Source organism: Pseudochaenichthys georgianus, chromosome 16 (genome assembly GCF_902827115.2).
Source record: "Pseudochaenichthys georgianus chromosome 16, fPseGeo1.2, whole genome shotgun sequence".
Taxonomy (NCBI): Eukaryota; Metazoa; Chordata; class Actinopteri; order Perciformes; family Channichthyidae; genus Pseudochaenichthys; species Pseudochaenichthys georgianus.
This window is the reverse complement of record NC_047518.2, coordinates 44,155,608-44,182,497: the sequence shown is the minus strand read 5'-3', so window position 1 is coordinate 44,182,497 and position 26,890 is coordinate 44,155,608. Positions and strand designations below refer to the sequence as shown.

The 26,890-nt window shown below is 41.8% G+C and overlaps 1 protein-coding gene across 2 annotated transcripts in view; it reads right to left on the bottom strand.

The window, feature by feature from the left end:
• nt5c3a (5'-nucleotidase, cytosolic IIIA) overlaps positions 1-26,603 on the bottom strand; it is a 31,018-nt gene extending 4,415 nt beyond the window's left edge. The window contains exons 1-6 of one of the 2 annotated variants that reach the window (XM_034102297.2): positions 26,376-26,603; positions 7,097-7,195; positions 6,024-6,093; positions 3,747-3,879; positions 2,474-2,563; positions 1,316-1,478 (exon numbers count right to left, since the gene is read on the bottom strand). In XM_034102297.2, coding sequence (XP_033958188.2) covers positions 1,316-1,478; positions 2,474-2,563; positions 3,747-3,879; positions 6,024-6,093; positions 7,097-7,195; positions 26,376-26,513 — 693 coding nt within the window. In that variant the 5' untranslated portion in view covers positions 26,514-26,603. Of the gene's footprint in view, positions 1-1,315; positions 1,479-2,473; positions 2,564-3,746; positions 3,880-6,023; positions 6,094-7,096; positions 7,196-15,976; positions 16,060-26,375 lie in introns of those variants that run through there. The other variant, XM_034102298.2, reaches the window with a different exon arrangement.
• Between the last annotated feature and the right edge of the window lie 287 nt (positions 26,604-26,890).

Here is a 26,890-nt window from a genome sequence, read left to right as displayed (position 1 = left end):
ATGTTGATGAAGGAGAGACATGAAGAAGAGGGGACACATGTTGATGTAGAAGAGACATGAAGAAGAGGGGACACATGTTGATGTAGAAGAGACATGAAGAAGAGGGGACACATGTTGATGTAGAAGAGACATGAAGAAGAGGGGACACATGTTGATGTAGAAGAGACATGAAGAAGAGGGGACACATGTTGATGAAGAAGAGACATGGAGAAGAGGGGACACATGTTGATGTAGAAGAGACATGAAGAAGAGGGGACACATGTTGATGTAGAAGAGACATGAAGAAGAGGGGACACATGGTGATGTAGAAGAGACATGAAGAAGAGGGGACACATGTTGATGTAGAAGAGACATGAAGAAGAGGGGACACATGTTGATGAAGGAGAGACATGAAGAAGAGGGGACACATGTTGATGAAGAAGAGACATGGAGAAGAGGGGACACATGTTGATGTAGAAGAGACATGAAGAAGAGGGGACACATGTTGATGTAGAAGAGACATGAAGAAGAGGGGACACATGGTGATGTAGAAGAGACATGAAGAAGAGGGGACACATGTTGATGTAGAAGAGACATGAAGAAGAGGGGACCCATGTTGATGTAGAAGAGACATGAAGAAGAGGGGACACATGTTGATGTAGAGAGACATGAAGAAGAGGGGACACATGTTGATGTAGAAGAGACATGAAGAAGAGGGGACACATGTTGATGTAGAAGAGACATGAAGAAGAGGGGACACATGTTGATGTAGAAGAGACATGAAGAAGAGGGGACACATGTTGATGTAGAAGAGACATGAAGAAGTGGATTTTGCATAATAGGTGACCTTGAAGTCAAAAGGCTTCAGAAGAAGAGAGGGGGAGGACAAAGCCCCCAGGAAGAACGCCAGGTCTTTGAAATACATTTTCATCAAATGGTGGTATGGTAACCTCTGTGTTAGTCACGTGACTTCATTGGGGCCAGAAAATACTTTTCCTATTGGCTTACATCGGGGAAGAGAGGAATGGAAATCAGCTCAACAGTTTGTTTTTAGCTAAATTAACTTCACTGTCTGAGCATTTGAATAGCCGCTTATTAATGATTAGGTCCTAAAAGTTTTAATTAGCTAAAAGACAAATCCAGAGGTATTCTCCATCCTCTTTTTATTGGACCTGCCGTTATGGAGCGGCTGGATGGCGGGTTTAAGAACAGGAGGCGGGGTTTAAGGCTGGGAAGATCCAGGTGTTATTTTGGCACTGATCAACTTTCATGGACCGACCTCCGGCACCATATCCAGTTCTCTTTAAACATCCATGGGGGGGGGGGGGGGTCTTACGTTTTCATCGAAGTCCATGAAGTTGGAGACGACCTTGACGTTGGGGTGGTAGACACCGGCTTGGCGGATGATCTCCTCCAACACGTCGCCCAGGCCGGCGGAGAAGATGAAGACGGGCACATTGTGCTGCTGCAGGCGGTCGAAGAACTGCTCGTAGCCTTCCCTGGAAGTTTAATTTGTATTTAGTGATATAGGAGTTACAAGACGAGTGCATACAAGTACAGTGTCACAGACACACAGAAGACAGTAAGGTGAATTTACAAGTAAAGACAAATAACCGCAGGTCCTTCCTTCCTGCAGCGGTCAGACAATATAACTACCACGGCCCCTAGTACACACACACACACACACACACACACACACACACACACACACACACACACACACACCACCCCCCCCCCCCCTCCCCTCCTTAGGTAACATTAAGCTGTCTTTGGCTCTTTTCTGCTGTAACAAAGTATAGTCATGTATCCTGGGGGGGGCGGCTGTAAATAGTAGCAGGACCTTGAAGACCTTAAAGGAGTGGTGGCTGATATCAGAAGGCTTTTTGTTTTGAATGTGTGCAGTATTGTATCTGTTTAATTATTATTACATGTCACTTGTTAGACGCTTTTATCCAAAGCTTACATACTCAATACTGTGGATATTTGGGGTGAGTCTTGCCCAGGGACACAACGACATGCTGACTGCAGTGGGGTTCGAACCTGTGACACCCTGACCCGAACACCACCGCACAACCCACTGCACCACACGCCTTTAATCTTCTCTTCACCTCACTGTGAGGTTTCATAAAAGGGTCGTCAGTTGAAAACTAGCATCAGATATAAACACTGACACTTGCATTGGATAGCTGTTTTTCAACTAGTCTATGTGGTGCCTGACCCTATCGAATAAACCACAAATAAACATACACATCATATAAAAAGGTATTAGAGCAGAGAGGATGAAAGCATAGCGACATATGTATAAACACATAATCATTAATAAGTTAGATTCATGTTAAAGAGCCAGTCAAATGTTTTCTGTCCTTAAAAAAGGTATTAAACACCTCCAAGTATTTCCTCAGTTATGGCACCTTTTTGGATAAGGGCATCAGCATCAGCTAAATACCCACAATGCAACAGTAAAGTGTGCAGATGAGTGTGGAGGAACAGGTACCTGAGAGCAGCCTCAGACTCCCTCACCACCTCAGGCAGTTTGTCTTTCTCAAGCCGCTGCTCCACAAGGAGAGTGTGAGACTTGAAATACCTGCAGACACATACACGGAAATCAATCGGAATAATATTTTCATCCCGGGGAAATTTGATTTTGTGACATATGCTCCTTAGAATGAAATAAAATATATTAGAACAAATTGAACAAAAACATTTTGTATAGAAGACAAGAAAAAAATGTGCAATCAAAGGATAAACTCAAATATATTTATGTAAACATAAGAAGTAAGAAATATGCAAATTGTCCTACAATATGTAACATATACACTATATATAACAATATACTAGGGATGTAACGATACCAAAAACTCACGGTACGATAATATCGCGATAAAAAGTCCACGGTACGATATTGAAAAACAAAGGAAAAAAATTTGATTTTTTTTTTTTCTTTATTAAATAATAAATCAGATTTGTACAGCATTTTAGTAGGATAGTAGTATTTTAAAGTGTCAAAAATATAATAATCAGACCCTGCAAAAGAATAAATCAAGTTTCACTTTAGTTTTTCAAGTAACTCAACTCTAACTCTCTCGCTCGGCATCATCAAGGTTATCTTTCAGGAATATGAGCATGTCCACATTTCCAGGTAGAAGCTGGGATGTTTGGGCGTTTACAAAATCCCCTGCTGTGGAAACAACTCTCTCGCTTGGGACTGATGTTGCTTGGACAGAGATATGCTTTGGCCATGGGTGACAGCAGTGGGTCAAACTGTGCATTGTCTCTCCACCACTTCAACAACAATACCGTTGTTGCCAAGAAGGTGAGGCTTATTGACAGAGATATAAATATACTGTTGGTACTTGTCCATGTCTCTAGGTGTGTACATCTAGCCCTGTAAATACGATGTCCTTTTGTGTTCCGTTTTATGTTCATGCTGTAACCTACTTGCTGCCATGTTGGACAGGTCTCCCTTGAAAAAGAGATTGATGATCTCAACGGGACCATCTGGTTGAATAAAGGTTTAAAAAAATATATATAAATAAATAAATCGCGGTACATTTTGTCAGTCTCACGGCGGTATTGAGAGATTTATTTACCGCGATATTCGATATATCATTACATCCCGTGTGTGTGATATGAAAGGTGTGTATGTATATGTGTGTGTGTGTGTGTGTGTGTGTGTGTGTGTGTGTGTGTGTGTGTGTGTGTGTGTGTGTGTGTGTGTGTGTGTGTGTGTGTGTGTGTGTGTGTGTGTGTGTGTGTGTGTGTCTCACCACTCCACCATGAACGGGTATTTCTCCTCCATGGTGAGGTTGGGGTCAATCTCGATGGGGTAATATTTATTCTTCAGCTGCAGCAGCTTCTGTCTGCAGTCGTCCGTCACCAGATTACAGTTATCAATGATATCTGCAGCAGGAAGGAGGCACACGCCATTAGCATGAGGGTTTGAACAGAGCTGAAGGTCGTTGCTTTGGTGCAGCATGGAAGCCAAGTGCAAACAACGGCAAAGGAAACACTTTAATGTGAAATATGTGCAGAGAAAATACTGCATCTGTCATAACACGGAAGGCTAGCAAGGGGAGGGTTGTAGATGAGGTTTAACACACAAGAAAATATAACAAATAAAATAAGACAATTCATGAAAGAGGTAGAAGGACGTTACAAATCGTTATTGTAAAAACAGTTCTGCGAGAGATGCAGAAGTAAAATAATAAAATGTTATTATATGACCTCTGGAAGAAGCATCTAAAGGTTTGGAGCCCCGATATCAGCCCTATTGTTTTAGAGAACTTTGTGACAATCTGCCTTTGTTTCTGATTGGTCCATCAGTGAGAGAGGACGTCAAGAAGCTCCCTCACTTAGTGATGTCACTATGTTAAGGAAGTGAAGGGGGAGTGTGTGGAAGAGAACACAGGTATTTTAGGTTGCAGTCGAATAGTCCATTCAGCTTAGGAACCTTCCTAACGGAGTGAAATGACCCGGAAGTCCCTCAGTGGCAGCCATGATGAGAGCCGTTCCAATTCTCTAGATGATAGGAAAGGAGGTTTCAAACTTCCTTTATAACCTCCTTTAGCTTAGGAACCACTGGACCTCCCTTGACGAAAGGAGAGGAGAAAATGCTGCCCCACAATGCATTGCGGCCGCAGCATTTGCCGTCACTCAACAGTCGGCCGTTCACGGAAACAACCGATTATGACCGAGAAATGATATCATGAAAGTTACGGTGCTTATTAAGCATTTTAAAACGTATGTGGTAAGTTGCCAAAGTGCTTTGTTTTGAACGTTCATCAGTATTATAATAAAGAGAGAAATATGAACGTTAGTTTTCACTGAAATGATCAAATAAAGTCAACATTTCAGTCTTTACTGAGCTGTGTGGGGTTTGTTCAACTTTTAAAAGATGCTTGAATGGTGATATACACAGTGATAGATGTTAAGGACTAACGTTTATAATAAATACATCTGTATTGATTTTAAGATCTTTAGTTCATACAATCATACGTATTGGGATCATTGGTATTAATGTGGACCGGAGGGAGAGGGTGACGAGCATAAGTTTCACTTTCCTTTTTTATTTAAATTCCAACTTTGGTCCTGAAGAAAATGTTTCTCTGTTGTCCCCGTTCATAAAGCAAAGCAACAGCATCCGAGCACGGTGCAGAGTCTCTAGATGAGTTCACAGTAGGGATGCCAGCGATTATTCGATTATTCGTTACAGTCTCCATAATCGAATATTATTTTTAAAAATCGATTTATTTATATATTATTTTATTATTATTTATATATATTTTTTTATGTATTTTCTGTTTTTTCTGGCTTAGTTTCAACCAAAATATATATAAATATATATGCTAATAATAGTAATAGTATTAATAATTGTAAATGGCCATTGGTCACACCACCAGTTTGTTTTACTGTAAACTTGGAGGAAGCCTGCGTGCAGAGCAGACTGCTGCTGCAGCACGCAACACACCGACCCCGCCCCCACCCCCCCTCTCCCTCACACGTGCGACTAAAGATGAACAAAGCGGCAGCCGGCAGGTAAAAAGAGGTCGAATAATCGATTATTATTTGCCAGGGCTGCCGAATAATCGATTTTGATCATGGTCAGTTTCTGGCAACCCTAGTTCACAGTAGTCCGTCGTTCTTATTGAACATCCATGTTGTAGTCCGCTGTATAGAAAACTGTAGTTTCCCTACATCAGACGCACATTCATGACGTCCGCTGGCGCATCATAAACACTTCGGATAGTGAAAGTGCAGTCAGTTTCTCAAAGCACCACAGTCTCTTCTCCTACGTCCTTTTGAATTCTCCTATCCACTATTCCTTAACCCCATGACGTTTCACACAGAGGTCAAGGAATAGGAGATAGGGATAGACGCTTGGAGCTGATTTTTGGACCTTAGCCGACCATTTACATGCACCAAAACCTATAGAACACACTACAGGGAAGGGAAAACCCCAAAAGAGCAGAATAAGGCCCTTAAAGTAACACTTCTTCAGCCTAAACGTGACATTGAGACATGTCTCGTGTTCTCGCTGTACTTACTGTGACAGGACGGGCAGCGTTTTCCGTTGACAGCGAACTTGCTCAACGTCATGTCGAAGTCCGTGATGATCTGCAACAGAGCCGAGGACATTACGTTTACCGGAAACATACACGAAACTCTGGGTTTTCTGTGCTAGTCTACAGGCTCAAAAACATTTCAGTTAACGCATTCATCTCTTGGTATGATTGGACTATTTGAGTTCATGATTTGGAAATAATACATGAGCACAGAGAAAGTGTGTTCAAGATTAAGGTTGGTTCATTTTTCCTAAGGTGACATGTTCTGCTTTCTGACAAAGGTAACATGTATTCAAACTAAACTTGCACACATAAATATTATTATTTCATATATTGCTAATTTTTCATTAAATTCAACACAAAAGCCCAAGTTATTAAAAACAAAGGCCTAGCTTTAGATACATACAATTGGTAGTTCTTTTATCGTTAAAAACCATGTCCTTTTCTAAATCAAATTGTTTAAAAAACAAGTGTATTTACGTAATTTCTATGTTAAAAATAATAATAATGCTTGACACAGCGTTGTCTTGTTGTGGGATAACTGTTTACCAGTAGCCATATCTTGTTATTTTGTAGGTTGTTATTTTAGAAAAATTGATTCTACATTCTCCCCATATTTATCAAGAGATCATTAGATTCAAGATTCAAGGCTTTTATTGTCATGTGTACATAGCTACAGTGTATATGGCAATGGACATCTTAGGCTCCTCCCACAGTGCAACATAATACAACTGATAACATAGTACAAGTAAATACAAATATAATTGAATATAATAGAAATAGTGCAAGAATAGTCTATATACAAGTAATTGGCATATTGATATATATGAGTTGCAAATAGATGAAGGTTATGAATGTTCTTTCAAAAGTTCAGGTGTTTACCAGTCTTATGGCCAGTGGGATGAAACTGATCCTGAGTCTGGTGGTTTTAGACCTGATGCTATGTAGGTTATGTTGCATTTAGATTATTTACAGCTTATAAATCTCTATTTTCCAGTCGCCACAGCTTCAATACCACCAGGTGGCGATCTCTGACGCGGCTTCAGGGTATCTACCTGTAGTTTGGACGCGCCTCCTTTGATGAGGCCGCAGATGATCTGCTCCACCCTCTCGGGGTCCCTCATGTGCACCGTTGGCTTCTCAAACTGAGGCATCTGCAGGGGGAGAGAGAGAGAGAGGGGGTTTTAAACTGATGTTGGTATCTTTATTTTATTTATTTTTTTCAGACAGAGGGTGAAAAGACGTGCTGCAGCACAGGCAGTATGAGAAAAATAAAGAGCTTTTTGAACATTAAAGCATGGAGACATGTCCCAGTAGAGACACTACATACTGATATATACCTGAACATCAGCAGGAGAGGACTCTTTAAAGTAGAGACACTGCATACTGATATACACCTGAACATCAGCAGGAGAGGACTCTTTAAAGTAGAGACACTACATACTGATATACACCTGAACATCAGCAGGAGAGGACTCTTTAAAGTAGAGACACTACATACTGATATACACCTGAACATCAGCAGGAGAGGACTCTTTAAAGTAGAGACACTACATACTGATATACACCTGAACATCAGCAGGAGAGGACTCTTTAAAGTAGAGCCACTACATACTGATATACACCTGAACATCAGCAGGAGAGGACTCTTTAAAGTAGACACTACATACTGATATATGTGAACCCCTAGGCTAAAGACTTCTTCAAGATCTCATTGGAGTCAGGAGTCAGCCAACCTGGAGTCCAATCAATGAGACGAGATTGGAGGTGTTGGTTGAAGCTGCCCTGCCCTATAAAAAATACACACCAGTTTTGAATGTTCTATTCTTAAGAAGCATTGCCAGATGTGAACCATGCCTCGCACAAAAGAGCTCTCAGAAGACCTACGATTAAGAATTGTTGACTTGCATAAAGCTGGAAAGGGTTAAGTATCTCTGAAAGCCTTGATGTTCATCAGTCCACGGTAAGACAAGTTGTCTATAAATGGAGAAAGTTCAGCACTGTTGCTACTCTCCCTAGGAGTGGCCGTCCTGTAAAGATGACTGCAAGAGCACAGAATGCTCAATGAGGTGAAGAAGAGTCCTAGAGTGTCAGCTAGAGACTTAAAGAAATCTCTGGCACATGCTAACATCTCTGTTGACGAATCTACGATACGTAAAACACTGAACAAGAATGGAGTTCATGGGAGGACACCACGGAGGAAGCCACTGCTGTCCAGAAAAAACATTGCTGCACGTTTGAAGTTTGCAAAAGAGCACCGGGATGTTCCACAGCACTACTGGCAACATGTTCAGTGGACAGATGAAACCAAAGTTGAGTTGTTTGGAAAGAACACACAACGCTATGTGTGGAGAATCCAAAGGGTTCACATACTTTTTCTTGCAACTGGACCACCAGAGGCCTGTACTACAAAGCAGGATTTTCTCTTAGCCGGCTAACTTCAGGGAAAACTCGGGGTTTCCGGTCCTATGACGCTGGTTCTCTTTTTAGCGGGCTAGATCTCCATGGTAACTTATGCTGAACGGCTAACCTGCCCCGGAGCAGGTTAGGTTGCAGGCTAAGAGCTCAACTCAGTGAAAGCACCGCCTGCTGACCAATCAGAGCTCAGTGTGCAGAGTTTAAAGCGATCAAGTCATATTACAGGAGAAAGGAAATACAGAAAAACTGCCGTTGCAGGAAAGACGGCCGGCTAAAATCACCGACTGTGTGAACGTGAACATGAATAGAATATCACCTCCATCTTCAGAGCAATCTGACTATTATAACATTAGCGTTAAGAAAGCGTACTGTTATATCTGCCAGAACATAAGTAACTGGATCAGAGTACATTAAGTACAGTCCGCGGCATATCACTTCATAATGTATCATATCTCTCCTGATCTGAGTCAGCTGAGCCGTATCTGGCCGTGCAACACTCACAGTGTCACATACTGTATGCAGAAGTATTATTTTAAGCAACACATAAAGTTGACGAAACACTCGAGTCAAATGTAATTAAAGTCAGATCGTGTCTTGGACGGGCAGTGATATCATAAACCTGTTAATGTACGCATTCAAACACTTTTCTTTTACCAGCTGTATTCACCTTGCAGGTGCAGCTCTGAGGCTTTGATCCTGGTCAAGTGTTTAAGTCATGGATGTTTAACTTCTTCATATGTCTAATATTATAGTTGACTTTTCATTCATGAAGTATGACGCTGCGCTGTCAGTACGCTTGTCCATGTTTGTGATTGGTCGAATGCTCCAAATACCACCCCTTTCATGTGAACGCACACCTAACTAGATAGGACACGGTTGGCTTGAGCGACCCATTTGAGCGACCCACTTGATAACCCGCGTCGTAGGACCGCTTAGCGAGAGCGCGTATGTTTTGGATTAGGCCAACCGGCTAACTCAAACATATCCAGGTTAGGCAAGGCAAGGCAAGGCAAGGCAAGGCAAGTTTATTTATATAGCACTTTTCAACACAAGGCAATTCAAAGTGCTTTACAAAAAATGAAAGACATTAAGAAAATGGCATTTAAAATCAGTCATTAAAAAGAAAAGCTAATAAAATAAACATTAAAAGAAAGAATACATGGATAAAAGTTACAGTGCAGTCTAAGATATGAATAGTTCAATTAAACATTAAAAGAAAAAGTACATGGATAAAAGTTACAGTGCAGTTTAAGATGTGAATAGTTCAATTAAAAGCAGCGACAAAAAGAAAAGTCTTCAGCCTGGATTTAAAAGTAGTCAGAGTTGCAGCGGACCTGCAGGTTTCTGGGAGTTTGTTCCAGATATTTGGAGCATAATAACTGAACGCTGCTTCTCCATGTTTAGTTCTGACTCTGGGGACAGAAAGCTGACCAGTCCCTGAAGACCTAAGAGATCTGGATGGTTCATAGTTTAGCAGGAGGTCAGAAATGTATTTTGGGCCTAAACCATTCAGTGCTTTATAAACCAGCAGCAGTATTTTGAAATCTATTCTTTGACACACAGGAAGCCAGTGTAAAGACTTCCGAACTGGAGTCATGTGATCCACTTTCTTAGTGTTAGTGAGGACTCGAGCAGCGGCGTTCTGAATCAGCTGCAGCTTCCTAATAGATTTTTTAGTGAGACCTGTGAAGACACCATTGCAGTAGTCCAGTCTCCTGAAGATAAAAGCATGGACAAGCTTTTCCAAATCCTGCTGTGACATTAGTCTTTTAATCCTAGATATGTTCTTTAGGTGATAGTAGGCTGATTTAGTAACTGTTTTAATGTGACTGTTGAAACTCAGGTCAGAGTCCATGACTACACCTAGATTTCTGGCTTTATCTGTTGGTTTGAACATTGCAGACTGAAGCTCAGCGCTAACTTGTATACGTTCTGCCTTGGCTCCAAAAACCATTACCTCAGTTTTATCTTTGTTTAATTGGAAAAAGTTCTGACACATCCAGTCATTGATTTGTTCAGTGCACTTACTCAGTGTTTGAATTGGAGCATAGTCTCCTGGTGAAATGGTTACGTAGATTTGTGTGTCATCTGCATAGCTATGGTAACTTATTTTGTTGTTTTTCATTATCTGAGCCAGTGGTAGCATGTAGATGTTGAAGAGAAGAGGTCCCAAGATGGAGCCTTGAGGAACCCCACATGTCATATTTGTCAACTCAGATGTGTATTTACCTATAGAAACAAAGTTGTTTCTGTCCTTTAAGTAGGATTCAAACCAATTTAGAACTGTTTCCGAAAGTCCCACCCAGTTTTCCAGTCGGTCGAGTAATATGCTGTGGTCAACAGTGTCAAACGCAGCACTGAGATCTAATAATACTAACACTGAAGTTCTGCCACTGTCTGTGTTTAAGTGGATGTCATTAAAGACCTTTACAAGAGCAGTCTCAGTGCTGTGGTTTGGACGAAAGCCTGACTGGAACACATCGAAACAGTTATTTAAATGCAAGAAATTACTCAACTGTTGAAAAACAACTTTTTCAATGATCTTACCTAGAAATGGCAGGTTTGATATGGGCCTGTAATTATTCATTACTGAAGCATCTAGATTATTCTTTTTTAAGAGCGGTTTAATGACTGCAGTTTTCAGGGCCTGTGAAAAAATACCTGAGTGAAGAGATGTGTTTACTATATGAAGTAGATCTGAGGCCATGCAAGGCAAAACATCTTTGAAAAATCCTGTTGGAATAATATCAAGGCAGCAGGAGGAGGATTTCAGAAGTTGTATAATGTCCTCTAGGGTTTTATCATGAATCTGATGGAATTGTGTCATGATGTCTGAATTGATGTTAAGTGGAAACAGAGACAACACATTTGCTGTTCCTGATGCAGAGGCAGTGACTGCTTGTCTGATTTTCTGAATTTTGTAAGTGAAGAAGGAGGCAAAATCATTGCACGCCCTGGTGGATAGAAATTCAGAGGCTACTGACACTGGGGGGTAGGGCTGTGCATCTTCACTGGTCTCACGATTCGATTACGATTATCCTGTCAACGATTCGATTCGGTTCGATATCCCGGTGCATCACGGTGCATCACGATTCATACCAATGCGTTGCATCCTCAATTTTCTATATTACTGCACATGGCTTATTTTTCATCAATGCATACATGCAGTAAATACATATGAACTCTCTTTTTATTATTTAGAAAGTGCTTCAGAAATCAATAACATAAATGTCTTGACATTCATTTATAAACCAAAATAAATGAATTGTATAGGTCTAGCCTCCGTGTGAAGTTGTTCCATCCTCAAAAACAGAAAGCTAATGCTTCTGCAGTCTAGCTGCAGCTTCTAGCCACGGTCTTCTGTTAAAAAAGGATACTGAATGTCCTGAATGTGGCATCACACACAGGACTTGAGTCTGAACACAGCAGACAACAGGAGTATTTACAACAGCATTATAAAAACAACTTACATTCTCTGTCTTACTGTTACATAAATCCCATGAATGTATGAGATTAAGTTAGCTTCATTATATCTCAGTGATTAAGTGAATAATAAAGTTTCTATCGGGTCACGATCAGCATGTCACTCATTATTTTCAGGGAGGGGGCGGGGCTTGGAGGAACGGAGAGGAGACGGTGATCGCGGAAGCTTTTCTCCTCCTGTCTTCACAAACTTTACACACGTATATATCGTCTGAAAATTGCTAAAGGACATTCACACTCTGCAATCCAAGACTTAATTAAATCCACCAAAAACCTGACATGATTGTAACGCGATTATTTTTGAAAAACATAAATCCCTGTCACATTCCGTGTCGCTGCGGCTCAGAGACACAGGGACCCTGTGTCTCTGAGCCGCAGCGACACGGAGTGATTCAGAGCGGGTAACCTTCTGCTGTTGGTTCTGGACTGGTGTTCTTGTGTTGGTGGATAAAGCAGACTGCTCCGTGTTGCTGTGCCGCTGTCACGTGTGTTCCCTGATCTCTGCGTCACCGACCGATTTGATATTAAAGTGACAGAAAAAACGTTATAGTAAAGCCGCGGCCGGAAAATCAGGAAGCAACGTTACTACTCTATAACCGATTATCTTCCGTCACTGCATCGAGACCGAATCGTCCACGTCCTCATCGCAATGCATCGTAGAAACGATTATTTTCAACACCCCTACTGGGGGGTTAGTTAGTCTGTCGACGGTAGCAAACAAGGCACGTGCGTTGTTAATGATGTCAGAGAAGAACGATTGTTGTGCGTTTTTTCAATTCCAAATTATAAAGACCAAGTCTCTCTTTATAGATTTCAAAGTGAACCTGGGGATTTGTTTTTCGCGACCTGCGTTCAGCTTTTCGACATTCTCTTTTTTCTGTTTTCACGGTCATGTCCTTTCTCCATGGAGATATTTTCTTGCCAGACACTTCCTTTACCTTAGTTGGAGCAATGGCATCTATAACATTTTTAATTTTTGAATTAAAATGATCTACTAGCTCATTTACTGAGATGCTAGCAGGGGCAAGTGTGGAAGAAAAATTCTGAGTAAACATTTCCCTAGTATTTTCAGTTAAATATCGCTTTGTGGTTACCTCTTTTTGAAAAATTTTGTGAAACGAAATAGAGCTCTCAAAGAAAACACAGGAATGGTCAGAGAGCGCAACATCAGTCACCACAACCTTAGAGATATTCAGACCCTTTGAGATAATTAAGTCCAGAGTGTGCCCCTTATTGTGCGTGGGCTCCGTCACATGCTGAGTCAGTCCATAGCTATCAAGAACACAAAACAGTTCTTTAGCCCCTCTGTCCTGGGGGATGTCAACATACACACTATAGACAGCAGTTCAGTAAAGTCATCAAAAAGCTTGCACAGTATTTGGGTGGTCTATAGATATTTAGGAACAGAGCTCGAGAGGAGCATTTCAGCTGAAGGGCCACATATTCAAAAGAATCAAAGTTTCCATACGCTGTCTTCCTGCATTGAAGGGAATCATTGAACAGAATAGCAACTCCACCTCCTTTCTTATGCATTCTTTCCTGACTCATAAAACTAAAGTTGGGAGTGGTTGATTCGATAAGAACAGCTGCACTGTTATTTTGTTCAATCCAAGTTTCTGTTAAAAACATAAAATCGAGATTGTGCTCAGTGATAAAATCATTGATTAAAAATGTTTTTCCTGCCAAAGATTTGACATTTAATAAAGCTAGTTTAAGTTCGTTAAACACACTATCAGTCATGTTTTTTGTAACAAGCTGTGGCTGACATGGAATCACTGCTAAATTAGATAAACTCACAAACGTTTGAGCGCTTCCTGTTTCTAAGATCATTCACCGCTCTTAATCTGTTACCTATCAACACAGATATCGGCAAAGCTACTGGCAGGCAGGGCCCGGGCATGTCCTGGAAAGAGTTGAGAGTGCCATACGCCCTTGAGGCAGGACCCAGCACATATCAGTGAGAGTTTGTTTTGTTTTTACACACACATCCTTATCAGGCTTCGGAGACTGCAGATGCTTTCTTGAAGGGAGGGGAGGTGGTTGACGTAGGCACGGTGATGGAGACGGGGGAGATGGAGCGGGGGTAGAGGACATGCTGCCAGGGGGGGAGGTGGTTGATGTCGGCACGGTGACGGAGACGGGGGAGATGGTGCGGGGGTAGAGGACATGCTGCCAGGGGGGGAGGTGGTTGACGTAGGCACGGTGACGGAGACGGGGGAGATGGTGCGCGTCTCCGCAGTGATTTTGGTGGGCGTCGTTGAGGAGCGGGGGTAAAGGACATGCTGCCAACCCTGCGTATCGTCTTAGTTTGGTCTTTGAACTCCACGAAGGAATCGGTGCCAACCCTCTGTATCTCCTTTGTGTGTTCAGCGATCTCCAGGAGGGTAGACAAGGGTGAAAGGAGTATCCTCAAAGGCATTGACAGGGGGGGACTCCTCCGTGTGTCTCATAGGTCTCCCATAATCAGAACATTCCTCAGGCGGGTGCAGTGATCATTCTTCAGGGTTTTCTGCGCGATGTGTCTTTCTCCCGTTTTGATTCCTCTTGCCGCTTGTCCTTGGCAGAGGGAACAGATTGATGACGCAGGCAGTTGAATATGTTCGAGATAAACAAATTCCCTCCTGAATTTCACTCCTGACTTGTTCAGGCAAACTCCATTTGCCTTGAAAAGATGTCTCCGATCCCAGAAAAAGTTAAAATTGTCAATGAAATGGACAGAATGGTCGGTACAGACAGTTGAAAGCCAGGTGTTCAGTGAAAAACAATCTGCTGAATCTCTCCACTCCTCTTCTGACTGGCGGTAGAGGGCCACTGATGAACACCTCTGCATTTAGAGAGCTGGCAGTTTCCAACAGACATTTAAAGTCTTCTTTCAGCACTTCTGACTGTTGGTTAGGTTAGGTTGAACCAGCTTCGTAGTACAGGCCTCTGAACATCCCCTTTAAAGCTCTTTCTGATGTAACAACGTTGACAGTTGAGTGTTACACACTGTGCTGATGAAAGGCAAATAACATAAGGACTAAAACACACAGCAATGTCCCCACTTCCACCTACTTATATAATCAGCATCAGAAACATAACACCTAGAACAGAAACTAAAAATAAATCTTCTTTCCAGACAACTCTCTAATAAGAATAACACACACTTGTGTAATATTGCAAAGAGCCAACACCTAATATCTGCTGAGTAAAGGTTTGTACTCAAAGAAGAAGTGCGTCACTCTCCGATTCTCGATTGTTTTGCAGTATTTCCTTTGAGAAAACACACATTGACGCCTGTAGTTGTACATTATATTTCAGTATGATTAAGGTAGCAGCGTGTGTTTTACAGTGTGATCATCTGATGATAGCAGAATTAGGGCAGGACAATTATTCAAATTGTATTTTATCGCAATATGACAAACGGGAGTGTTCAAAATACATGAGGATATTTAAAAAAAACAAATATGTATCAGATAAAACAATTAAAATTAAATATTGAGGAGCTGCCGATATGTCCTTGCCAACACATCATATTCTTCAGTTTGGTACAGACCCTTGTAAAAGCATATCAAATGACATTAATCCTCTATATTGAAAATCTAATTGCAGTATCAGTCAAATTTATCGCATTTATATATTAATTCAGAATCGTTCAGTGAACTTTAATCTTTAAAATACTGCTTCAATTAAAAACACATGTCGAAACTCTGAATGTGATGCAGCCAGATGTGCTGCAGCTCAGTCTAGAGCCTTATTTTATTTAGCAAAATTCAAAACACTTGAGCGGGTTTTATTATTACAATCTACCAGAAGTAAGCGGGTAAAAAAAAAGCCTCAATATCTGGATTAACATTACAGGCAGGAAATACTGAGGTCAAAGGTCAGAGCATCAGCAACCGGAGAAAAATAATTTACCTTTTATTGCAAGAATATATAGATTGTTTTGTAATGTTAAACAAAAAATTGCTACAGCCTGGACTATAAACAGTTAACACTACCACATATACAAAGACACACATATAGCTACACACACACACTACTTAGCTACGTACCGCAGGTTTGTTGTGTCAGCTGAAACAGGAGTGAGGAAAAGATTTTGTTGCCGCAGAGGGCTTTTATATCTGCAACAACTGGCAGCAGGGGGGGCGTTGTGGAAATATTTTAGACAACGTAACCCCTCCCCCTTTGCGGTGAGAAACACACCCACATCACAAACAAGGGCTGCACAATATATCGATTTATTTTTATCTCAACATGTACTAGAGTGATATTCAAAATCGCAGGAAGTCCCGGCTTAAAACTGGTATTCTACATATTTAGTTATGAAGATTATTTGAAGATACATATTTTTTCGAAAAATGTTTACAACACACACACACACACACACACACACACACACACACACAACACACACACACACACAAAATTGGTACCCTTGTACCAGCTATGTGACCTCTGACCCCTTGGAAAAGAGACCTTTAAAATCAATCAGAAGGAGGACTAGCTGCTGAGCAAACACATTGTAACACACAACAACCCCCCCCCCCAAACACAAGCAGAACATAGCTTGACAGCGCATGGAAGGTCACGAGGGTCAAAGTTCAACGTCAGGCCACACACACACACACACACACACACACACACACACACGACATCGGAGACAGGAACACGAGACGACCTCGTCCTCAACTGCCTTGCATACTATGACTTCCAAATAACTAGGTTAACCGTATACACGCCCATGGTGTTGACTGGACTTGCAGAAGAACTCTACCGGATTTAAAAGGAGAGCAAAAGGGAGTGTGTTGTTGTTGTTGTTGTTGTTGTTGTTGTTGTTGCTGTGAGGAATTCTCCCGGTATTTTTCTGTCCAAATACAATCCTCCCCAAGCTTAGAAAAAGTGTAACTCTGAGCAGATGATTGCTCTACACCAAAGGCCATAACATTGCTGTGCACGAAACCAAGTACGAGTAGAAATCTGCGTCACCGAACAGCCAAGAACAAAAAGTGCAGCAAATACTGTTGTCGTGGTTTCTGATCACTTGGACACAAACGGCTTGGATAATTATTAGTGGGGTAACAGGTGTTTGGTAAAATACTCAAGAGATTAAAGTGGTGAATAAGAGAGGAAAACTTGGACAGTATCCCACACAAAATGTACTGGAAAAAAAATAGTGGGGACTTTTATGTCAAAGAATCACATCTCTGCATCACAGACTTCAACACAAATGTGTGTTTTAAATATGAACCTTGACCTCTCATTAGTCATGCAGTGTTGTCTTGTACAAACAAAAGCATTATATAATCTGATCGGGTCAGGTCATTCGATCCTGTCCCCACCCAAACCCTGATGGTGAGGAGTGAGGATCTAAAGGTTGTTTGGTAGAAATGTCAGATGTGTTTTGAAGCTTTGTTCTTCTTTGAATACTACCTTGCATGCTGCAGAAAAGCCTCACAGAAAATGCCTGTTATCAGTCCTATAGACTTTTTTCTAACAGCGGTCAATGTGCATTCCTCTGAAATCCCACCTGATCTACACAAACCGGAGCAAAGGTAACTGATTGTTGGGGTCAAAGATCATTAATGACAAAGTGCAGAGCCCCTCTGATACCTCATTCACACCAACGGTGTTTCGGGGCCGGTTCGGAGCTGGAGCTTGAAAAGCACCGGGTTTTCCTGTTCACACCGCAGCGGAGCTCCCTCTTAGCTCAGGAATCCGGTTCGTTTCAAGCACCAAAAAAAAGCGGCCATTGTTGTTGTTGTTGTCGGTGTCAGCTGTGAGGGGTTTCAGCGCGGTTTGGCTTTATGAAGCAGGCACGCAAACGGTTACGTAATGACGCAAACAATGACGCAATGACGCCGCACCAGTCGGACTCTGGGCGGTGTGAAAAGAGCCGGAGCTAAACCGAAGAACCGGTTCTGAACCTGAAAAGCTCAAGCACGGAGCTTGAACCGGAGTTGCGTTGGTGTGAATGAGGTATGAGTGTTAAACTGACAGCGGACAGTTCACGAGCTGTAATTCTCTTCTCACCTGAGAAAACCACCTGAGAGATGACTGATCCCAGCACTGTTCATTAAAAGGATACACCTCTGACCAATAATTCTGCTCATACTGATAGGACTGCATCTTCTGCTAACAACACCATGCAGGAATGAGTCCTAAAACCTGGAAATAAGTCAGCATTTTGGCACGTAGATGCCTGAATAAAGGTGTGTGGTGCGGTGGTGACGTGAAGTCATGTGACCATGCTGTAGTTCCTTTATTGCCCAATATAAGCTTGGCGGTGGTGACGTGAAGTCATGTGACTGTGCTGGAGTTCCTTTATAGCCCAACGTTATCCACCTTTAGCTTGGCGGTGGTGACGTGAAGTCATGTGACTGTGCTGGAGTTCCTTTATAGCCCAACGTTAGCCACCTTTAGCTTAGCGGTGGTGACGTGAAGTCATGTGACCGTGCTGTAGTTCCTTTATAGCCCAACATTAGCCACCTTTAGCTTAGCGGTGGTGATGCAAAGTCATGTGACCGTGCTGTAGTTCCTTTATAGCCCAATATTAGCCACCTTTAGCTTAGCGGTGGTGACGTGAAGTCATGTGACCGTGCTGTAGTTCCTTTATAGCCCAACATTAGCCACCTTTAGCTTAGCGGTGGAGACGGGAAGTCATGTGACCGTGCTGTAGTTCCTTTATAGCCCAACATTAGCCACCTTTAGCTTAGCGGTGGTGACGAGAAGTCATGTAAATCCCAACACATCTACTCTAAAGGGGATTTCTCTGAGACCTAGTGACCTCAAGTCAGTTTGTTCCTCTTCTCACGGACACTTTTCTTGCAGTTCTAGAAAACACTTACCGACCACAACTTCCACTACACTACTAATTATACCGATTACACAAACTAAATTACATCCTCATGACGGTTCATTACTGAGCACGAGGTCTGATAATAAATGTACTCTTCTTCAGTTTAGATGGGGGGACGTTTTTCTATCAGCCACTTAGAGAAACTCTACCTCTTAACAAGACTGTTTAAATACCTTATTGCAAATCCAATACCTCAACACCTGTCAAAACTGAATGTTGGCACTCCCACAAGTACATGAATCCTCCAAGCTGAAACCAGACATTAATCCATTCTTAATGATGTGAACCTGGTGTGATGTTAAGACATGTCTGGGTGTAATTAATGTAGTAAGGGCCTGCTTCTGTAACAAGGCCCTTTATCAGTGTTCTGTGACCCCACCCGAGAACTGCTCGGGTTCTTATGGATATCGCCATCTGTTGCTACTGATAAAGCAGCATGGCCGCTGTAAGAGGGGGATGGGCCCAACCCAAGTTCAAATGGAGTTCCTTTCTCTTGTTGAATCAACAGAACTCCCACACTACTGATAGATTAGACTGATTGGAAGACTAACAAAATCCTATAATAAAAAGGATATGTATGTTCACATTCAAGATATCTTGCTGTGAGGGCTTTTATTAAAATTGGACTTAATTGCGAAGAAGGGACAGTGTAAATCGTACAATTGATATTAGAATTGTGTCAAAATAAAGTGGCTAATAATACTGAATGATTGCCAAACCCTAACCAAATAAATACCTTGTGAATAGGGATGTCCCGATCACCTTTTTTTGCTCCCGATCTGATTCCGATCATTTGATTTTGACAATCTGCCGATACCGATTTTTCCCGATCCGATCTTTATGCAATGCATTAAGAGAAAAAAAAAGGTAACAGATAACGGCTGATCATCCAACGCGATGAATTCAGCTATCTTGGCTGTTTTTTGGCCTGTTCACTGTTCTGGGGCAGTTTCTCTTTCCTAAAAGTCTCTGAAAGTGTCGGTTGTTTCAGTGCCGTCACCTGAGTGGCCGCTGTGTACTCGTCGTGTTGTTGGTGGCGTTTGTTTCTCAGGTAGCGTATTAGATTGGTCGTGTTGAACGCAGCTCTGTTCTTTCCACCACGCGGAACCTCTGCCTTGCAAACATTGCATCTGGCTGTTACACTGCCTTCACTTTCAATTTTATAATACTTCCAAACTCCTGACATTTTCTCTGTCCCGACTCCCGAGTCACCAGCTGAACGTAGCCTCTCGTTAGCTTACTGCTACTATTAGACACTGCGCCCACTCTGTTGCCAGCTTTCAGAGAAATAAGCAACCAGGTCTGAACAAGCCCAAAGAAAGCAACACATACATGATGTTGTGTAATTTTAAACCAAAACTAAGTCCTCAGGATGACTTTAAGACGTGAACATGGTCATTTTTGTTTTGTAACATTAAATAATAATAAAAAAATGTATATATATATAAAAAAATAAAAAATAAATTCCTGATCCCCGATTTTTTTCTGCCGATTCCGATCTTTTGAAAATCACGTGATCGGCTCCGATCCCCGATCACGTGATCGGATCGGGACATCTCTACTTGTGAACGATCAAGGAAAACAAGTCATCAACAATGTTTTCATAGCTTCACATTTCCACGGGTTAGGGTTAGCTTGCCAAGGAGATGTTTCCTCTTTGCAGGAAGGTCAGAAGTCCCACAGAGCTACAGTGATGCTTCCAGCACTAGGCATTATAGAGACTGTGGTGTCTAGTTGCTGAAAGGCTTGGTAAGTCATTGGCACTTTGCTACAGATCACCTCTAATATAATCCTGGTCAAAAACGGATCCTCATTGCTTTAGTGATTCTCGAGAAAGCATTCGTTTTGAAACATGGGAAATAAACCCAGTATGTAAACGGGCCTCCTGGTGATCAAATTAAAGAAACCACTGTATACTGGATATACTGAATAAAGTACTGCAAAGTCTGTGTATGTTGCCTTGGTCTCATTGTATTTGCCCCTTTCCATACATATACATCCAGGAGGGCTGATTTCTCTCCTGGTTGTTATTTCCCAGAAGAAACCGCAGCCTTGAGGTTCAAGTGTGGCTCTGTTCTGCCCTCCAGAGGTCTATAAGATGAGATAGTAGTTTCATCTTACACATAGTTTCACACATAGTTTCACATAGTTTCATCTTCAACTAACAGGCACTAAATCATGTTTGCAGCACACATCTTGGCTGGACGTAGCACAAAAAGCCATAGACTATCAGTACAACAATCAGTGAGGTAGAGTAATAAGAGCAACACATTGAGGGCAGTATCTTTTGAACACACAGTGAGGATCCAGACATGACGAACATCACATCACACGTTGTTATTTAGTGTCGGTCTAATCATAGTCACAGGATACACAACCGTGTTAAACAGGAAGTACTAGGTCTGGATCAAAGTGAACAAGCGCTTACTGGACTACACTCTCATCCGATCCTCCATTTAACAACCAAAGCTGCACAAGCTTGAAACAAACAGTGGACAGCTCTGAATGTAAATCACCAGAGACAATGTGTTAAAAACAGGCCTTCTGAAATACACCAGGGCCAACTGTAGGACACAACTGCATCTATGGGACAACGGGAACATCTGGCCCAAAATATAACTGTTAACAACGGCTAGAGTCTTCCTTTAATCATACATCGGTGGATAAATCCCTGGCGGATCCTGTGTACATGAGCAAGATATGAACCCCAGGTTGCTATTGATATATGCACAATTGAGAAAGTAGAATTTGCTTTAGACCAAGGACTGTAATGTGTAAGTGTGGGCTTTAAATTGTACTGTTCCTATTGCGATGTTCCTAATTATTTTAACGCATGTGCATTGTTTGTCCTCGGCCGCCCCGTAGTTTCAGAGCGCATCGAGTAATACCATCGATACAATCCAAGCACACTGCTGATGCCGACAGCCACGCTCCTGCCGCCCGCTTTTGGCAGACCACACTTGAAAGTGTGCGGGGGAGACGGCTGGACACGGCTACGAGCAGCAAACTTTCAATAAAGATCGCTAAATGGGTGGCTACAGGTTGCCGGCAAATGAACATTGTGGAGGACGAGGGGCTGCGTGAAATAACTCGTGTCGCATCCAACGACTGCACTTTCCAGAGCCACCACGGTGTCGAGAATACACAACTTACATGAAGTCCAAAAAGCGAAGGAGGATTTAAGAAAGACTCACCGGAGACGATTGGACTTCACTCAGTAAGGACAGTTGCCTCGGGGTCACAGCGCGATATTTTTGACCCACAGTGGGAACTCAAGTCTCATGCTTTGACACACACACACACACACACACACACACACACACACACACACACACACACACACACACACACACACACACACACACACACACACACACACACACACACACACACACACACACACACACACACACACACACACACACACACACACACACACACACACACACACACACACACACACACACACACACACACACACACACACACACACACACACACACACACACACACACACACACACACACACACACACACACACACACACACACACACACACACACACACACACACACACACACACACACACACACACACACACACACACACACACACTCACACACACCCCCACACCCCCACACACACACAAGAAATGATCATAAACAAACATTTGCATAAAGCATATTTGTCCACTCATATGTCGATAAGAGTATTCAAAACTTGAATATCCCTCTAAAGTACATTTAGAACAGATAAAAAATGTGCGATTAATTTGCGAATAACTATTTTAATCGACTGACAGCCCTAATAAATACATGGTTTAGGATTCAGCCTTCGAGAAGAGCATTTTGTAGAAAGAGCAGCTCGCAAATAAATGTGAGGAATGTGAAAGGCTTTTCGTCCAGTGTGCTTGTTCTGTGTTCAGGCTTTAGGATATACTACATCGTATGTATTGATTACATATCATGTACATGTGTTCATTTCTGCAGATTTAACACATTTTGTTACAATGAAATCATGTTTTACACTTTTCTGACAGGCACTCGTTTCTTTTTCTTGCCATTCTTCACGGCAAATAATAATTTACGGGTTAAATAATCCTTTGTTCCGTCTATCCTTTGACCCTTAAAAACAAAGAGCAGACCTGATGTAAACAGAAGCCACAATGGCTTTCGGGAATGAAGCAAAGAATGTGCTTTGTCGTTTCTGCCTAAGTATTCCTGAAATGACACAGCTGGGTGTTTATGAGCCTACAAGAATCACGAAACTGGCTCAGCAGAGGAATGTGCGGGTGAAATGTCTACACAGGACACCAAATGAAAGCCTGGGTGAGTGTCTGTCATGTGGTTCTTGGACTCCTGGGGTTCGGAGCGGATGTTTGTGCTTCTGTAGTGTCAGGGAACATCAACACAGATGGTCCCAAACTCCCAGGCTGGAGGTCGGACAGGAAGTGAGCTAACCGGTTTTAGTAGGAAGCTGCGGCGGCTACTACATCCCTCAACTCATCGTCTAGTGTTATAATTTCTTACATCTATTGTCAAATGGTCTGGTGTGCAGTAGTTTATAACCTAGCAACTATTGCTCTTTACATGCACTGTCTTTGTCTCTCACAACACTATGAAATCTGATTAACACAAATATTTGGCAGCATTTACTGAAAATAAACACATACTTTAAAGAGTCCTCTCCTGCTGATGTTCAGGTGTATATCAGTATGTAGTGTCTCTACTTTAAAGAGTCCTCTCCTGCTGATGTCCAGGTGTATATCAGTATGTAGTGTCTCTACTTTAAAGAGTCCTCTCCTGCTGATGTTCAGCTGTATATCAGTATGTAGTGTCTCTACTTTAAAGAGTCGTCTCCTGCTGATGTCCAGGTGTATATCAGGATGTAGTGTCTCTACTTTAAAGAGTCCTCTCCTGCTGATGTTCAGCTGTATATCAGTATGTAGTGTCTCTACTTTAAAGAGTCCTCTCCTGCTGATGTCCAGGTGTATATCAGTATGTAGTGTCTCTACTTTAAAGAGTCCTCTCCTGCTGATGTTCAGGTGTATATCAGTATGTAGTGTATCTACTTTAAAGAGTCCTCTCCTGCTGATGTTCAGGTGTATATCAGTATGTAGTGTCTCTACTTTAAAGAGTCCTCTCCTGCTGATGTTCAGGTGTATATCAGTATGTAGTGTCTCTACTTTAAAGAGTCCTCTCCTGCTGATGTTCAGGTGTATATCAGTATGTAGTGTCTCTACTTTAAAGAGTCCTCTACTGCTGATGTTCAGGTGTATATCAGGATGTAGTGTCTCTACTTTAAAGAGTCCTCTCCTGCTCATGTTCAGGTGTATATCAGTATGTAGTGTCTCTACTTTAAAGAGTCCTCTCCTGCTGATGTTCAGGTGTATATCAGTATGTAGTGTCTCTACTTTAAAGAGTCCTCTCCTGCTCATGTTCAGGTGTATATCAGTATGTAGTGTCTCTACTTTAAAGAGTTCTCTCCTGCTGATGTTCAGGTGTATATCAGTATGTAGTGTCTCTACTTTAAAGAGTCCTCTCCTGCTGATGTTCAGGTGTATATCAGTATGTAGTGTCTCTACTTTAAAGAGTCCTCTCCTGCTGATGTTCAGGTGTATATCAGTATGTAGTGTCTCTACTTTAAAGAGTCCTCTCCTGCTGATGTTCAGGTGTATATCAGTATGTAGTGCCTCTGCTTTAAAGAGTCCTCTCCTGCTGATGTTCAGGTGTATATCAGTGTGTAGTGCCTCTACTTTAAAGAGTCCTCTCCTGCTGATGTTCAGGTGTATATCAGTATGTAGTGTCTCTACTTTAAAGAGTCCTCTCCTGCTGATGTTCAGGTGTATATCAGTATGTAGTGTCTCTACTTTAAAGAGTCCTCTCCTGCTGATGTTCAGGTGTATATCAGTATGTAGTGTCTCTACTTTAAAGAGTCCTCTCCTGCTGATGTTCAGGTGTATATCAGTATGTAGTGTCTCTACTTTAAAGAGTCCTCTCCTGCTGATGTTCAGTTGTATATCAGTATGTAGCATCTCTACTGTGACACTTTATTTTAAATAACGAGAAGTGAAAAGTGGCAGATGACTATGAGATCAATCCTTCGAGGTAGGTGAGCTTGAATGATTGTGTGTCTGTGTAAGTAGACCGTACATCCTTAAATGCACCTGTAAAGTGGAGCGACATAACTCAAAGGTGAATCATATAGATCCTATTGATACACAGTATATACTAACGCCCTGCTGTAAATGCAACATTCAAAGTCTGCATACACTGGAAATAAATCAAGTTTTAAATCCATGCAGCGCAGATCAAAAATCATGTTTTTGAAAAACAAAAATCCTATTTTCCACCACTTCTGTTTTGATGAATAAGGGATATCATCAAATGGGTATTGGAGGGATAGAAATAGAAATAAAAATAAGTGTTTTTCTAAAGCAATAATACAATACAATTATAATTATATCACATGGTTATTTGTTTTGCCTGCACAGGTTTAAAAGTCGAACTAGAACAAGATATTTTGCAAAAACGAATAAAGCAGGAATTATATGCTGATGTAAAACATACGCAAATGCTCAATTAAAATGTTCTTCAAAGTAAATCTTCAAAATAATTTGCTGTATAAAAATGACAGCTGTCACACGCCTAAAAACGAAGAGGCGCATTGTATATATTGTTTTCTTTCCTATATTCCTCTGTTCTACACTTTGTGAGGAATGTTGATATTTGTGCAGCAGCCAGCTTCCTGTCGGACAGGTTAGAGACAGGACTGAGTGCGAAGTGCGAACTGTGTGCTGTTCTGTTTCAGAGGAAGCGCTTCGCAGAGCTTCACTGACACACAGAGGGTCAGCTGGGACACAGAGGAGCTGTTTCTGTTGGAGAACAGCAATGTGATGACCTCTAACAAAACAGCTGCCGTTTTGGGAATATCCGCGCCTGCGCACAGCGTCCTGCAGATGCACTACTATCAAGTGACCAACATTACGGTGTCATATTTCTGAGTGAGATTTCAGAATAAAGGCACATCTCCTGTAGGAGTTGCTTCGGGTAACATTTAACATTAAGTATGATGTATTTAGTGCATTATTTACTCTATCCATCTATCAAATAATGTGTAAAGTTATTTCATGCATAAATATCACTATCATAATGTGTTCATTTAAGTATTGCCAGTTCTGCACAAGTTGCACAACCCTCCAAATATTGTGCACATTTGTACACGAGCTACCGCTCATCCACTTTCCATACTGCACATATTGTATATGTATACTGCAAGTAATGTTGGTATATCCAGATTTCATGTATATAATTTTCTATGACTTAATGACTTAACTTTTTTATCAGTTTTTTTTTTTTTTCATACTTTTATATCTTCTTTAACTGTGTTTAAGTATGCACCATGTACACAAAGACAAATTCCTCGTATGTGTAAATCTACTTGGCAATAAACCTGTTTCTGATTCTGATACCGCCACTCTCAAATCCATTTAAGGGGTGCGCGCTTTTGTTTTGAAGGTTCACGCTCCCAACTTCCTGTTTCTAATCTAATCTTCCTTTCCGCAACACGAGTGTGGGTGGGTTTCTTTTACTCACCATCTCAATGATGCGGGTTTTCTTGCCTGCTCGCTTCTTCTTAGCCACGATGTACTGGGCCAGAACCACTCCACCGAACAGGGCACAGACACTGGCGCTGGCCGCGGCTCCGACCTTTACCACCGCCGTCCTGTCCATCAAGGGTCCGTTGATACCGACCAGAGTACTCCGTCAACCCTTCCTGCTGCACAGCCAAAGATCCTCTAAGCAGAATCAGACCTCTCACTCTGTGTAAATCATCCTACTGGTGCACACCCACAGCCAAAGATCCTCTATGCAGAACCAGACCTCTCACTCTTTGTAAATCATTTTACTGATCCACACTAACAGCCAAATATCCTCTATGCCGAATCAGACCTCTCACTCTGTGCAAATCATCCTACTGGTGCACACCCACAGCCAGATAAGATAAGTTAAAGGTGGGGTAGGTAAGTTTGAGAAACCGGCTCGAGATACACTTTTTGTTATATTCCATGGAATGCTCTAAACATCCCGATAGCAATGAATATCTGAAG